Raw genomic sequence first — 17046 nt, forward strand, 5'->3', positions numbered from 1 at the left:
GTTGTTATGAAACAATAGTACATGACAACCCTCCCTACATAGTGTAACAAATTTCTAATGACACAGAGCATCAAAGTATAATGAAGGGTGAGGCCAGCAGGATTGGCTAGTAGTATATATATATATAGGACATCAGAGGCTAGAGCTAAGGTACTAAACCAGAAGCCTCACCGAAGGAGTCTCTACAGAGGAGGGTAGAGAAAATGAAGACCTTACTACTTCTTGCTGCTATGTGCAGCGTGTGCTTGGCTTTACCTTTTCAGGTGAGTATAAACACATTCATATCTTTATATCTGCAATGACTATGATGTTTGTATTTATATTAGCAATAATGCCGAATCTACAAATCTCTAGGGATAACCCATATCCAAAGACTGGTGCTAAGTAAGTTCTACCAAAGTGTCTTTTATCTATGAAAAGTGGGTAAATAGTCCAAAATTCACGTACATGGTACAGACGTCTCTGTGAGTTTGCTTGAAACTGCCAGAGATGGTGAAATGAGTCAAAAATATCTACTGGCAAAGTAGTTCTTTTACATAACTAGTTTATAACTTCTATTGCCCAATTAACTAATTCCACTGAGCTAATTTAATTCTCGAATAGATAAAATATATAACTAGTTTATAAATTCTTCTGTCCAATATATTTAGCTTTCTAATGTAATTATCTAATTAATAAAAGACAAAATTAGCTTATAATTTCTATTAAAGGATATTTGTGGATTAAAAAATAAAAATAAAAACAACATTTATACTCATCTCCCTGCTGCAGCATTGGACTGATTCTGCAGCTGTCCCCCGCCGGCTCTGAGAACCGAGCGATCACACGACCACTGATTGCTCAGTTCTCTGTCTCCCTAAGGCTCCGTTTCCACTGCCGCGGCTACGAAGTCATGCTACTTCTAGCATGACTTCGTAGCGAAAGTTAACTGCGGCTTTCAGTGCGACTTGTCCCTCATTATAGAGGGAAGTCGCCCTGAAGCCGGCTCAAAAGTAGTGCACAAACTACTTTTGAAGTCGCCGCAACTGAAGTCGCGGCAGTGAAAACGGGCCCGATTGAAACAAATGGCTTTTGACTTGCTGTGCGACTTGACATGTGTCAAGTTGCACAGCAAGTCGCACTAGTGGAAACCGGCACTTAAGTCACCGCTCTCTGCTCTGCCCCTCCAGCGCTCACTGGAGCACCAGGCAGAAAAGGGGGCAGGAGCAGCTAGCTCAGGCTCCCACTGGTACACTAAGAGACTAAACCAGCTGGCAAGCAGGCATCTGGGTGGATTCCAAAGTTATTGTCGGGATCCTTCCAGAGCCTGGTGCGGCTCTATGACATCATATTGCAGCAAACTTTAGCCCAATTTGTTCTGACTCATGGGTCACAGGAGTACACAAGTATATGCACTTCTGTGACTTACATGAAAAGTATGGCGAAAAAAACTTTGACCATACTTCACTTTTAAATTAACTTAAAGTGGTTCTAAAAGCTGAAGGTTTTCTATGCTGCTCCTCCCCCCCCCCCCTCGGTACTTACCTTAGCCTGATCTCGATCCAGCGATGTTCACAAGAGCTGGGGCACCATCCCTCAATTGGCTCAGACACAGCAGCAAGAGCCATTGGCTCGTGCTGTTGCCAATCACAGCCAGTGAGGAGGAAGGAGAGGTGGGGCTAAGACCTAAGCACGAGTGCCCCCCATAGAAAGTGGTTTGCTATGGTGGCACTCAGAAGGTGGACGGAGAGAGGTTTTCAGACTCGTGTCCAAACATACCTGAGCTCATCTCTATTTCTTAATAAGAAAATTTGTCTAAACAGCATTACCATTGGGTAGAACTGATCTGCAGAGTTTGAATTACTATTTTCTTTAGTAATATTTTCTACGAATGCCTATGTCTGTCCTATGAGAAAATTCTAGCTTGAAACTACCTGGAACTGTAACTTTTTTTTAATTTGGGCAGAGGAGGGGCAAATAAAAAAATTGTTATGGTAGTCAAGTCTGGCAGTCCATGTCTTATGTCTATAAGTATTTGTTGTGTTTGTGACCTGACTTCAAAATTAGTCATAAATGTTCGGGGTAGGGCCTATAACATCTTGGCTTTGTTCTCTAACATGTATTGTTATGGTGCAATGATGCACCTGTCACAATGTTTAATTTTCCAGTTCTTGCTAAAAATTTCCAAATTTTATGTATGGTCAAAAGAAGGAGGTTCCCATAGGATGCCATAACTCTTGACAAGTTCGTAAATACTGGGGAAAGACTTGGCTAAACTTGCTTTTTTATATCAGTTTCAACAGTATTGTCTGTTGTTTTTTTGGTCTTTGCCTGCTAGTCAGGACTAATTTCATTACTTATTTTTCTATCTTACTTGAATGATCCCCACCCATCAGAATGTAAAGGACCTAAATTCTGATCCTTCATGTTGGGCAGGTACAAAGCACTATAATGGATGAAAATTGTGCCAATACAGTAAACGTGATTCCTGTATTATTTAGTAATGTTAATATGTCATATTGAAACATCTATGAAAATGTGAAAACAGAAATACAGTGGAAGGTTTTGTCAAAAGCAGCCAATCAGCTCCTATGATACTGTATCAATTCAGACTAATTGATACATAAGGTGTTGCTTATTGTCCACCTAACATCCACCATTGGTAATGGAATTGTATGTCTATTTTGGCAGGAAATACAACAAAAGGAGAAGTGGGAGATAATGGACACACAAGGTAAGACCCAATGGACTGGTTAAAGTTCTGTATAAACATGAGCTAGTGGTCAGAATTGATTGGTAATTGGTTTGTCCCAGTTATGAAATTATGCACTAAAAAACTGTATACAAACCAGAATACTTATAAAGTCTGATTGTAGGTTGCTTGAATGTTACCAATCTTTGGATTATCCCAGATGAACTGCAGGTTTTAAAAATCAAAAGACTTGACAAGCCTTTTGGTTAAACTAGATCTGGTGACAATATAGCTGAAACACACCAAAATATATTGGCTCATTCGTCTGAAAAAGCTGGTCACCATTTAAACAAAAATGGGGACAAGCTGTAGAGAAGGCTAAGAGGGTACTTTCCGCAGAACTCTTACACATTTTAATCTTTCACCACTTGTCTGCCAGCAACATTTATAAACAGTGGCTGTTAGCATAGGCTTTTAAACACTACTGTACAACCCCTATGGTACTGATCTGCCACCCAGCTACTCCTACCATGTGTTCCAGACTCCGCTGCCCCTTCTGTCAGCCTGGAATGGGCATGGAAGATGTCAACAGGTGGAGTGGAGGTTGATCTCCCTTCTAATGTATGAACCCAGAAGGGACTAGTATTTAACAGTGATGGGCTCAGGTATTTGGACACAACTCTGAACCTGCCTGAGCCCCTGTATACCACCAGGAAGCTGTCAAAGACAGCCAATCATAGGCAATGGAGGCATTCTATGTCCCGTTGCCACACATATGCAAGGTGATGTGAATAAGTTCAACCGTGGGGCAGGGAATACTTAAACTGTCTATGATTGGCTGTCTGCTTTCACAGCTTCTGGGCAGGATGGTGGGTTTGGATTTATGTCTGAACATGCCTGAGCTCATCCCTAATATTTATTTACTTCTGGGTTCACAGTTGTTATTCCCTGGATACTGTGGCCAGGGAAAAACTAATTAAGCACAATCTATGCTTGATCACCTTCAGTGGGGCCCAAAGATGACATTGAGGGTCTAATAGACCATTAAAGAAAACCTGTCATGTGTACTAAGCTATCACATAGGGGGCTATTAACACTCAATGTACAAGTATGTACCAGTACAAACCTACAAAAAATGTGCCTTTCATCTAGGTACAAAAACAGTGATTGGTTATCGCCAGAGTGAACAATAATTACAGAGCTATCATTCATGGTTTATTTTAAGCTTAACCTGTAAAGGCTTTTAAAGCATCACCTAGGAACCATTTTGGGTACCAAAGTTTGTTGGTGCTACATGGGTGCATGCTATTTTAAGGCTTGACATACTGGATATCTATCTATCTAACATAACCTTTTATTTTACCTAGCAATTGGGTGATTGTACACTAAAATTTGTTTGTGACCTACAAAAATTGCAACCCCATTTTTCTTCCCAGGGTCTCTGCTTCCAGCAAATGTTTGAGGGGGTAAAATGTTAATTTTACTATGTGTACAAAAAGAAATGACCTTGGTAGACAGGTAGTTAAAAGCATTAACTAGGAAGTAGTAATGTTTTATTGGTAAGCTTGTATGGAAAGATCCACTGGACATATTATATAACTTTATCCATTCGTAACTTTGTCTATCTGTGCCTGGCCTGTCTCCCTTCTCTATTTACCTAAATATGAACTTTTAGGCTAGCTTTACACATGTCCGGCTGCTGTTTGCTGTCCTAGGTCTGGTGTGTTTTTGTTCACCTGTTCAGGTGCAATTCAGGTGCAAATTTTTACTTGAATTCTCACCTGAACTAGACCCAAAATCACACAGGACCCTTTTCAAAAATTGACCGCGGCCACCCCAGACATGTGTAAACCGGCACCATTGAAAGCTGGTCCGGTTTACATGTTATGCGAATCGGATGTGATTAAAAACACATCCAAATCACATAAATGTAAACGGAACCTTAGAGGATCCAAGCATACTCCTTTAGGTGATAACCTGTCAATAAACAAGTCTCTGTGAATCAATGAACAACCTTGCATTACCTGACTTTAATATGTGAACAAAAGGCACCTTTAGGCCAAAGTATGTTGGCTTAAAAGGGAAAAAGAAACAAAAAAATAATAATTTGTAAAAATGAGACCCTCCCTCCACCCAAGTATTTTAATTTTCCTATATTGAGGTTTCACAAAATAAATGCAATTGTTCAGAGGGTAGGGTTAGTACAGTGTTACCCTTTTCACATTATTTTTCTATAAGTCCACTTTGGTTATCACTTATCTATCTCCACAGGACCATGAGCTTGATCCGAAAACAAGCCAGCTCTGTAATATACTGTATATATATATATATATATATATATATATATATATATATATATATATATATACTGTATAATAGTAACATTATAAACCATGTAAGCTTTATACTGAATCTTTCCTCTTTACATGTGCCACAACAGACGATAGAACCGTAACGGATTTGATTTACGAAGTCAATAATAAAGGTAAGATTTTGTGCTAAAATGGATAACAGCCCTATTTAACATAAAGTATATGTAAATCTTAAAGCGTCACTAAACCCACATTATGTAAGAAATATCAATAAATGGTGTATTACATGCTGTTCATACTCAGTCACTATGAGATTTGTTTTCTGTATTCTGCAAAAAAACCTGGTTGATCCTGCTGCTCTCTATCTCCCCCTTCTGTCCATGTCCCCAATTAAGCTAGAGATTTCAAAGAGCAGGGTTGGCAACTCTGCACATGCTCAGTTTTCAGTGAGTTTCTGTGCTGAGAATTTCCTCTCTATACCATCTGAGCAGCTCATGTGACTATAGAGTCGCACATGTGGGTGTATACACAGTGGTAAATGACATCCCACGCTCTTCCTCCTCCTCAATGCCCACTAACCTGCTAAACACAATGGGATGGGATATTAACTGTAGATTAATGGAGGCTGCACCTCCTTCTTATTCTAAGACACAGACTGGAAGGGTGCGACGTGACACAGTCTGTAACTGCCCACACCCTGTTACTGCCAAAAAATAGTAAATATTTGATTTAAAAAAAAAAATATATATATATATATATAATATTATTTATTATTTATTATTATTATTATTATTATTATTATTTTTACTCCAGTTAAAATTAATTAAAAAGGCTTTTTTTTTTTTTTTAAACATGTGACCAGCAGCAGGGGACTAAAAGCTCCTTCTGCTTATATTTAGGCTGGAAATGAGCTAGGTCATGTGACAGCTGCATATCAATTAGGAAAAAAGTATTTTTTATTTAAAATAATTACAGTGCCATCATCCATACACAGAAATAGAAAGGATAATGTAAATTAAACAGCGTGTGTTTAGTATTACTTAAGGTAATTCCACTATCTTAAAAAAAATTATAGCATCTAAAATTGCCGTACAAGCCATTTTCTAATTTAGGGCTAAAGTGATTGTAAAGTCTTGTGTTTTTTTTTAAATAACAAACATGTTTACCTACCTGCTCTGTGCAGGGGTTTTGACAGGGCAGCCAGGATCCTCCTCTTCTCGGGTCCCTCTTTGGCTCTCTTGGCCCCTCCCTCCTGTCGAGTGCCCCCACAGCAAGCAGCTTGCTATGGGGGCACACGAGTCCTGCTGCAACTCTGTGTGTCCATTCAGACACAGAGCTGCTGTTCTGCCCCGCCCCCTCTCTCTCCTGATTGGCTAACTGACTTTTATTGACAGTGGTGGCAGCCAATGGTGCCGCTGCTGTGTCTCGGCCAATCAGGAGGGAGAGTCTCGGACGGCCGAGGGACTCGTGGACATTGGTGGATAGAGATGGGGCTCAGGTAAGTATAAGGGGGTTGTAGGGCGGCTGCTACACACAGAAGGTTTTTTATTTTAATGCATAGAATGCATTAGCCCCTGCCTAGAAACCCCTGTACTGCAATCTTCTTAAACTGCCAAAAAATGCCATATGTGATGGCAATATCCACAGAAAACTGCCAGAAGGAGGTTTCCTGCTTCTGTGATTGGCTCACCAATTTTATCAGATGTCTGCACTAGGATGCAAGAAACATTTTAGAGTATCACTAAAGTCAAACTTTTTTATTTAGTTTTGGATAGAATGGGAAGTGATTAGAACACTTGTTAGGTTTTTACTGCTGTCTGTGTCCCTATTAGAGAGATGCTCCCTCTTTTTGTCCTGTTTACTAAAACTGAAAGTGAAAGTAAAAAAAAATAAAAAGATTTTGTGTTGGAAATCTTCCAATCTACTTAAAGATGACTCTAGGGAGGCTACCAATGACAACCCTTATGTTTTTTTTTTGTTTTTTTTACTTTTGAACCCTAAAAAAGGCCCCTTAGTGTATATGTATGTATGACTGTGATAACTGGATATTTTCAGGGCAGCTCTTTGGATCAGTTGACACAATCCCGCTTCCTTTACGAAACACTTTATATTTAATCTTTTAGGACCAATATTCTTTGGGGAGTATGTTGTTGGGGATTTGGACATCGCTTACAGCAATGAAAGGATTGGTAATGGATGCCCCAAGGATATCTGCCTGTGGAGAAAATCTAATGATGGAAACGTTTATGTTCCATACGTTATATCCAGCGACTATAGTAAGTATTTCTTTGTCTATCAGTGTTAAAGTAGAATTTTGTCAAAATACCTTTATTGGTAATGATCTGGCAGTGTTGCTTGTCTTACTGATTGAAAACTCCAAATTTTAAAAATGACCCATCCACATTTAAAAGTATGGCATAATGCATAAAAAGGCTATTGCAGTTTTACAGAGAGTAATACAACTCTATCAACTTGGTGGTTAATAATGTCAACATGTATTAAAAGAATATTGTCATCACACAGTAAATACTACAGCAGTAACTACCAATTGAAAGTTTTTTGAAGTATAATTATAAGTTCCCATTAATAAAAACAAGTGCTACATTTATTTTTAAGCACATTTCATCTTAGCTTTTCCTTACATGTGACCTGCAGTGTCTGATAATGGGTGCACTTGAGACTTGAGTGAGCTAAAAAAGCAAAGTGTGTCATCACATACAAAACAAAACTAAAAAAACAAAAACTTTATTCCTACTAATAGGACAGTGGGCAAAATATGCAAATCATTCCTTTTAGGCTGCATTGTTAGCTCTACATGGAGAACCCCTTCACATATACTACAGAACAGGACACACCTAATTATACAAATCCAGTCACTTCCTGCTTGCATAAAAAGGTTTCTGATTTTGCGTGGGAGTAAGCTTTTTTGTGCTAGATATGGAACATATTAAGCAATGGACGATTTAAAGGGGAAACTCAAAATTATTGTTTTATACTCTGTGGTCTGTTTATCATTGTAGCAGCAACTGGGACATCCATTTCTGGGCTCTGTAATGGGAACATCAGACATCCATTTCTGGGCTCTGTAATGGGAACATCAGACATCAATTTCTTGGCTCTGTAATGGGAACATCAGACATCCACTTCTGGGCTCTGTAATGGGAAGATCAGACATCCATTTCTGGGCTCTGTAATGGGAAGATCAGACATCCATTTCTGGGCTCTGTAATGGGAACATCAGACATCCACTTCTGGGCTCTGTAATGGGAACGCCAGACATCCATCTCTGGGCTATGTAATGGGAACATCAGACATCCATTTCTGGGCTCTGTAATGGGAAGATCAGACATCCATTTCTGGGCTCTGTAATGGGAAAACCAGACATCCATCTCTGGGCTTTGTAAAGGGAACACCAGACATCCACTTCTGGGCTCTGTAATGGGAACATCAGACATCCACTTCTGGGCTCTGTAATGGGAACATCAGACATCCCCTTCTGGGCTCTGTAATGGGAACATCAGACATCCACTTCTGGGCTCTGTAATGGGAACATCAGACATCCACTTCTGGGCTCTGTAATGGGAGCATCAGACATCCACTTCTGGGCCCTGTAATGGGAACATCAGACATCCATTTCTGGGCTCTGTAATGGGAAAATCAGACATCCATTTCTGGGCTCTGCAATGGGAACATCATACATCCCCTTCTGGGCTCTGTAATGGGAACATCAGACATCCACGTCTGGGCTCTGTAATGGGAGCATCAGAAATCAATTTCTGGGCTCTGTAATTGGAACATCAGACATCCATTTTGGTGCTTTGTAGTGGAGATTTTACAATCAATGCAGCCCTTCTTTTAAATGACCCCTTAAATACATTAATCACAGCACTGACCAACACTCAACATAGGTTTGTGTATGGTGGGGCAGCCTCCCAATGTGCGCACACGTTGGTATTGATGGTTAAGGTGTTTGAAAGCTGTCCCATGGAGTGAGTAGACATAGCGAAGTGTCTGTTAAAGCTGATCCAGTTAGTGGGATATCAGAAGGGTCACTTAAAAATGGCTGATTTATGGCACAGTTATGTTGCTAGATCTCAAATTTGATAGTTAACCAGCTTTGTACACCAGCTCAAAGTGAACCCAAAAGTCCTTCCTTTACAGCACTACAAAGTGTAAAAAACATGAAGCTATCACTTCCATTTTAATAAATGTACACTGAGAAAAGACTTAATTCTGTTTAGTTATATGTTCATCTCTATTTTATACAGGTGACTATGAATCAAAAGTAATACAGTCTGCAATGAAGGACATTGAAAGCCTCACATGTATCCGTTTTACCAAGCAGACATCAGAGGTTGATTACCTTAATTATCAGCCTCAGGATGGGTATGTAATGAATAACATGAGTCCAAATATGCCCATGTAGGGAAATAGCAGTTAATAATAGCAGTTCTTACCTCTAGATGAACTTAGGTTTTATTAGCTTCCCTGCTGTTTTGTTCATCCTCTGGGAGTGAGGTCAGTGGTGTATTCACTATATGTGCAATGTGTGCGGTTCACACAGGCCCCAAGGGAAGTGAGGCCTACTATGCTCTCACACATTGCACAACAACAATTGTGGGAAAACACAGTTCAGTTCCTTCTTTTGTGCCCTTTGTGCTATAGCTGTGTTGAGATCTGTCACTTACTACTGACCTCTGTACTCTGTCACTATTGACCCCTGAACTCTGTAGCAAGTGACTCAAAGGACAGTAGTAAGTGATGTAGAGTTTGGGGGTCAGTAGTAAGTCAGGCAGAGTTCAGGGGTCAGGAGTAAGTGATGCAAAGTTCAAGAGTAAGTGAAGCAGCACTCAGGGGTCAGAGGTAAGCAATGCAGAGTTCAGGGGTCAGGAGTATGTGATGCTGAGTTCAGGGGGTCAAGAGTAAGAGATACAGAGTTCAGAAGTCAGTAGTAAGTGATGCAGAATTCGGAGCTCAGTAGTACTGACCTCTGAGCATGTGCTCAAATGTTTAACGTTTGGCCCTGGCCCCTCGAATGTACAGATACTGTGCTGTAAACTCCCTGTTCAGCATTGCCTTCTATGCAATGTAAGTCAACCCAGACTCTATTTAATCACACCTCTTTAGGCCACTTCCAATTTTCAGTGCAATATGAAGTCTCTCACTTTTGCACTTGTTTCAAGGCAAGGGGGCACAATTTAAAATTGTGCACATAGGCCCACTGCTTTCAAAAACTAGCCCTTGAGTGAGGCCTAATATTTATTAATTATGTGGGGATTGTATTCCAGCTCACTGCCATCCTCTAAGTTTTAGACTAAAGCTGCAGTTTTTTTTTCAGATGCTGGTCTACGGTGGGACGAATCGGAGGTGAACAGACTATCTCTTTGGATACATCTGGATGTGTATGGAAGGGAATTGCTATCCATGAATCCCTACATGCTCTAGGTCTCCACCACGAACATATGAGGAATGACAGAGACGGCTATGTGAATGTCCTGTGGAATAACATCCAAGACGGTATGTAAATGAAGCAATCTTGAAGGATTTTCAGCTGAGGCACTGAGTACTGAAGCCATTGGATCAGTATGACCCCATCACAGATGGAATTTTTTAAGGTCAACTGTTGGAATCTCTACATACAACCAATGAACACTTTCATTTAACTTTCAACTCAAAGTAATTTGAGTCACATGGCAAAATTTAGAACATTACACTCTGAAAATGTATCTGTGCCTGCCTCATCCATTAGATATCCTGCTGACAGGCTTCTTTTTAATGCTGACCACAAGTCTGATGGTCTAGGCATTTGGTCACATTTGTGCTGAAGGTGAGGATCAGTTCTGAGTGGCTGATCGTCGCCATCAGGAGAGATCAGGTGATCTTAATTTCTTTAATATTCGCATTCTCTCCGGGATGCCAGAAACAAAACACAACTGAAATGTTCATCAGGACTGAGGATGTGATGTCCTTAGGTGGTAAGCAAAGTCAAGGCATCTGTGTGGAAGGTGCTTAAACCACACAGTGAAAACTGTTTTTTTTTAGGTTTGGAGAATGTGGACCAGACTAAAGAAGTGTCATATGAAGAGGGACAGTGCTATAACTAAAAACTGACTCCATAAGAAAATGAGATTTAATAACTACTCGTACAGTGTTTTTGTTACTGGTGTGAACGTCTGTTTTGGCTTTTATTTTAGGCTTTGCTTATGCTTTTAAGAAGACTGATACCTACAACATGGATCTCACCAAATACGATTATGGCTCCATCATGCATTACTCCAAGTGAGTTTAGATTGCTGTAGACTACTTCTTTCCTAGAAAGGTGTATTTATCTTTTAGAGAGCAGCTTGATTAGACACAGAAGTGTTTTTTTTTTTTACACTTTATACCAATTTCCTTATATTACGTTTCTACCTCTGTCTGTGACCCTGTTGGGAGAATTTCACTTCCTCTTCTTAATGAGAGTAAGACAAAAAATTAGAAGAGTGGTTGCTAAAGGGACAGTATTAACCTGACAGCGAGTCTAACCCCTGAAAATTTTACTGATATAGTGTTGTTGAGGTTTGTGTTCATACAGGGAAGATTTTTAATTACATTCTATATACCCAACAATAAGTTAGAGAAACTCTACTCAATGGGGATGCAGCTAACAAAAACCCACAATTCTATTTTTTCCCATAGTCTGCTTCTGTTCAGCACATTTGGAAACTCATGCCTAGTACACACAGACCCAATGTCAGGAGACATCGGCCGGTTCAATAAAAAATGTCTGACATTCGGCCTGTGTGTACGTCAGCCAGTCCGACACAAGCCAGCCGTTTGCCCAGCTTCTGTTGGAAAAGCATGCTGGGAAACCAAAAGTCAATCAGCTACCAATCAGCACTCCCAGTCAATGACTGAGAGCGCAGACTGGAGTGTTCTGGCGGGGAGCCAACAGCTCAGCAGGGAAGATTGCTGTACTAACGTCAGACTGCTAGTAAAGTGGCTCTAACCAGAGAGTTCAGGTATTTTTTTCATTCAACCTGCTAAGTGTGTACCAGGCTTTAGAGTCTCATCTGGAATAGATAGTAGATCACTCTCTCCATCATACGAAGCAGTACAAATGCATACAATGGTCTGCCCATTCATACAATTTATCTTACAGTTCTTTCTGCTTTGCATAGAGAGAGCTAAGCAATGTGACAGGGGATAATAAAAATGGGGTAGGTCTATCAGCAGCACGCTGTATGTAATGATTGGTGCATGCACCAATAGCACACTGCAGAAAACTAAAGTTAAAAAGTAGCGACCATATTGTCTAACAGTAAAATATGGGGCCAACAGTGGTATATGAAGGTATGATTTGATCCTGGCGTGAGGAGATGGAGAAAAAATGTCCCTGTGTTAGTGGGAAAAAAGCGTGTTATGGTGTCAGTCCAAGGCATCAGTGGCATTAAGAAAACAAATGAGACGAGAAGGCTGGGATGGGGGGGTTCTGTGGTATGTATTGAACAAAGGGGCCCTGGGTGGCTGTAGGGGGTTTTGAAGGACTATTTGGGGCTTAAAGGGGGAGAGGGGAGTTATAAGTTGATACTCCCTTCCCTTCCCTTGATGAACTCACATTTCAGACCTTTATCACTGTGAGCCCACCCAAGAATGAAGATGGCTTCTTTTTCTCTCTCTGGCCATGTGATGTCACATGACAAGGTAAGACAAGAAGAAGGGAAGTCTGCCCTCATACCCCAGTGGCTGCCTAAATAGAGAAGATCTGTTCTCAGGGAGCACCCCCTCTCACTGTTCTCTTCCACCCCAATTAGGCTTAAATTGGAGGGAGGTGAGAGCAGAATCCTCATTCCAGAAGCTATCCAGTCCCTACTCTGCCTCTGTAACGTTCATGCGTTTTTGTTAGTGGATGGATTTACAGCTGCAGAATTATTACACTCAGTAGCCTTGTAGAGAATCTGTTGAACAAACATATCCAACTCTCAGGACTTCATCACCGTGTACAGCCTGTTATATACCATATATATATTAATAGATGTTAATGGAGGGATAGAATATATGAGGATATATAGATGAGAGACAGGCTATTGTATGGAGAGCACTAGAAGTAGTATTAGGAGAGTTGCAGGTGATGGTAAAGCAGATAGGTTCTGATGTCAAGTATAGTGCAGATGGTAAGAGGACACAGATGGAGTATACTTAGACAGAGTAACCTAGTGCAAGGATAGTTGAAGGTAGTCCCAAGAGCTAACAGTCTATGCAGATGATAGTGAATAGATAGATACAGATAGTCTTGGTAATTGCAGTAGATGACAGTAGGAGATTGGTTAGTAAGAATCCCCTGCGGGGTACTTATCACTTAGATAGGTTTAGGAGTAACAGTGTCCATTGGAGAGGGGTGATCCCGTAGCGAGATACGGATCACCAGCGAGGTTTCCGGCTTCTGTTCAGCAAGGGAGAATGTCAGCAGCTCCGACTTCACAGGAGTAGGTGCGGTGAACATGCGGTGAAGGTGAAGACAGCATGCCAGGGGTGATCGGGTGGCGAGACACAGGATCCGAAAACAGGTTCAGGTAGCGAGATACAGGAACGTGTCGAACTGGTATGCTGACTTCAGACAGCGGGACGCTCCAACCATGGCGGTTGAACGAACGATGAGTGAGAGCAAACCGGCGATTGAAATAGCCGCTCATAGCGGCGCTCGGCAATGATGTCATCCGGTCTTAAAGGTATATGCGTCCCTTGTTACACAAGATGGGACGCAATTAGGAGCGGAGAAATATGGAGACAAGGGTACCAGAGGTACCAGAACATTACAGCCTCACAGGATTGACTCTACAGTCACTCCTGTCAATCAGTAGACAGCCAGAGAACTGAGTCCAGCACCCAGAAAGCTGGTAACCTAAGTGAAAAGCCAGAATCACTGGCTGGATAAAAGAAAATTAGTTCCCAGGTATGTTCATAAAATGGCAATAAAAATGCATTGCACTCATAGGCTTTACCCCAGAGGAAGGGAATAAAATCAGTCCACATCCAAAAGAAGAGTCAAAGACACCGCTATTTCCTTCAGCAGCGCAGCAGCAGATCTTGGAGCGCACCTGTTTCAGTCCAACCTCTCTAGCTGCAGGTATCATAAAGTAATTAATAGTCCCAATACGGCTTGATCACCAAGTATATTTTGTGAAGATTTTTCCACAGGCATATTTAGGACACTCAATGCTCTATGTGATGATTCAACATAAAGTTTAAAATCCATTCAATGACCATTTCTGAACACGCTCGTGTTCACACATAATGAGTGTTGGCTAATGGATTTTAAATCCTTTTAAACTTTGCTGAGTTATTAAAAAGAAAAATGGAAGCAGAGTGTCCTGAATGTCTCTCTGTGGAAAAATGTTCACAAAATATATTTGGTAATTCTGCAATTATGGGTCTCTAAATTACTTCATGATGCCTGCAGCTAGAGAGGTCAGTAAGTGCTTGTTTCAATGCATTTTTACTATTTACAATTGTTACTATTGTGTAAATTAAATAGTTAAATGTCTATAGCCTGACATTTCAAACGTATCACTCATGTTCATTTTTTTTGCTTACAGGTATAGCTTCTCCAAAAATGGCATGCCTACACTGGAAGCCATTCCCGACAACAGTGTCAGTTTTGGACAGAGGGTTACCATGAGTAGCCTGGATATCATAAAAATCAATACCCTATACAACTGCCGTAAGTTTTTTTAAAAATCATATAATAAAAGGATGCATTTGTTTATAAACAGTTTAAATTGAAGTGGAAAGTTTAGTACCCTTAGTGACCAATCGTAACCCACCTTGCACTAGCCCAATTCTGATTAGCTGCTATGTGGCACTGTACTTTGCTCTTAGCAATATTTGTCAGCTGGTAGTCCAGGAAAATATAGACCTGTTAAATAATACATTACTTGTTTAGTTAGCCCATGGGTGCTCAACCTGTGGCCCTCCAGCTGTTACGAAACTAAAAGTCCCATCATGCCTTTGGGAATCATGCTTGTACCTGTCAGCCTTGCAATAACTCATGGGACTGGTAGTTCTGTAACAGTTGGAGGGCCACAGGTTAGGTACCCATGACTATGATTTTTTTTTTTTTTCTTCCAAGGGAACTTTTTGACAGTTACACTACTGGTAGCCGGTAACATATGCTTGTATATTGTAATATGCATACTGGCAAAGCCCCAGATTCATAACTATCTTAAAAGCTGAACCCCAGGCAGGTGCAAATTAATGCAGCTCTGTGATGATACATGATCAAATGCAAGCAGTACCTAAATTTGACTTGGCATGTGCCTCCTCTAGGGCCTGTATAGGAGATCTCAGAGAGGGAGACATTCGGGTGTTTTACAGTGCTGTTGAAGGGAGGAGAGCAGAGTGACCAGGGTGATCATACCTGCTTCTCCTTTTACTGTCCAGTCAGCATTGGTAGGACCTGTAAAAAAAGAAATGCAACAGAGAAAGATGGGGGTCTCCCCCTCCCCAGCCAGGACTATGGGACTATGATGTGTGGCAGAGCTGTGTAAATCTCAGAAAATGATGAACAGGAAAACATTTGCATTGCATTTCACCTATTTAGGGTTTTTCTTGGAGTTCAGTTTCAATTATTTATCTCTGAATTGTTTCTGAAATGTGTATTTTGCTTTTTCCTAACAGCAAATGGCCAGACAAACACCATGACCCCAACTCCAGCTCCCACCACAACGCCTGGGTTGGTCATACCCAATGGTAAGGAAGTAAAAGTCTTGGTAATGTTTCCTACATCACGTCACTAACCTCTCTCAAAAACTGACTCCCCAGTTTTGGTCGAGCTGATCTTAAGTGCATGTGTGTGTGTGTGTGTGTGTGTGTGTGTGTGTGTGTGTGTATATATCCAAAACATTTTTTTTTTGTTTTTGGGGTTGAGTAGGGAAGAGTTACTTTTTTTTCTGCCCATGTACAATACACGTTACTCTGTACTCTAAAATGTTTGATTTGCCTTCACTTTTTGTCTTAGTAACAGCAGGTAGTAGGACAAACAAAGGGGTGGACCTTATCAGTATGGACACAACTGGCAATAACTGTCAATTGGTCTGACATTCCCTACTCTATCCAAAACTAAAAACAACACTTTAAAGAGTAATTAAAAAAAAATGTCATTCGTTCTTGGATTTAGATACTTTTAAGATTCTTTCCAGCTCCCTTTTCAACTAACTTGTGTCATGACCAGAGTGGCTATATGTTTGGTGTTTCTAAGATGGAGCAGTGTATTCGGCTCAATATGCAGTGATAATGATATGCAGCCAACATTGTATCTCATGTTTTGTCTGTGCTTACGCGACCATATCTATCAGATGTTGCAGCTTGGCAAGTGTACATGTTAAAAAGAATGTCATATTGCTCATTCAGTAAATTGAAAGAACTCTTTGAAGATCCCCCTTCCATGTGATACTTACTTTAGCTGCATTCCCCCAGTGTCAGGAATCAAAATCTATGGTAAGATTTGTCAGAGCTTACACAGGTAAACTTTTTTCCCCCTCTTCCCATATGGAAGTGTTTGGGCCTGATTGGCTATTCAGGCCTGTGTACTGATTCTTTGGAGGAGGTCACATGCTCCTCTTTATCCAGAATGAATAGGCAAACCTATTGTGTTCTCCTGGTGGTGGGGAGCCATCCTTCCCAGGAGAACACAGTAATTATTGCTTGTGGCTATAGCCATTGGCAATAATCGCATGCCAAAAATCCGACATGCTGGTCGTACCCATGTCGATCAATGGATTGACCTGGGTACAATCAGCCTGCCCATAGATGGTTCGAAACTCGGCCGGTCCCTGCTGAAGAAGCCAAGATTCAAACCATTTATGACCCACATAATGCAACAAGCGTAATTAGTGAGTGTGGGTGTGGGTGGGTGTGTGTGGGTTTGTACATTCTTCATCAGGAAAAAAAAATAAAGGTAGGAATTATGCTTTTCTTAATTGTATAGGAACTATGGGGAGCTCTATGAGGGCTTTACCATATCATACCTTTTGTGATTGCAGTTCTTCATGGTGCCCGCTGTCCACCTACATCCTGGGGTTATAG

The 17046-nt window shown here is 40.8% G+C and overlaps 1 protein-coding gene across 1 annotated transcript; it reads left to right on the forward strand.

Moving 5' to 3' along the window:
• Positions 1 to 203: 203 nt before the first annotated feature.
• LOC309558575 (hatching enzyme 1.2-like) lies at positions 204 to 15758 on the forward strand (the record flags this gene model as incomplete). Its single annotated transcript, XM_082261652.1, has 8 exons — positions 204 to 263; positions 5072 to 5156; positions 7107 to 7259; positions 9252 to 9369; positions 10322 to 10500; positions 11178 to 11262; positions 14559 to 14683; positions 15640 to 15758. The coding sequence occupies 8 exons, from the start codon at positions 204 to 206 to the stop codon at positions 15756 to 15758; spliced, it is 924 nt and encodes a 307-aa protein (XP_082117778.1).
• Positions 15759 to 17046: the final 1288 nt, after the last annotated feature.

The sequence above is a fragment of the Pelophylax lessonae genome, assembly GCF_965119305.1.
Source record: "Pelophylax lessonae genome assembly, chromosome: 6".
NCBI lineage: Eukaryota > Metazoa > Chordata > Amphibia > Anura > Ranidae > Pelophylax > Pelophylax lessonae.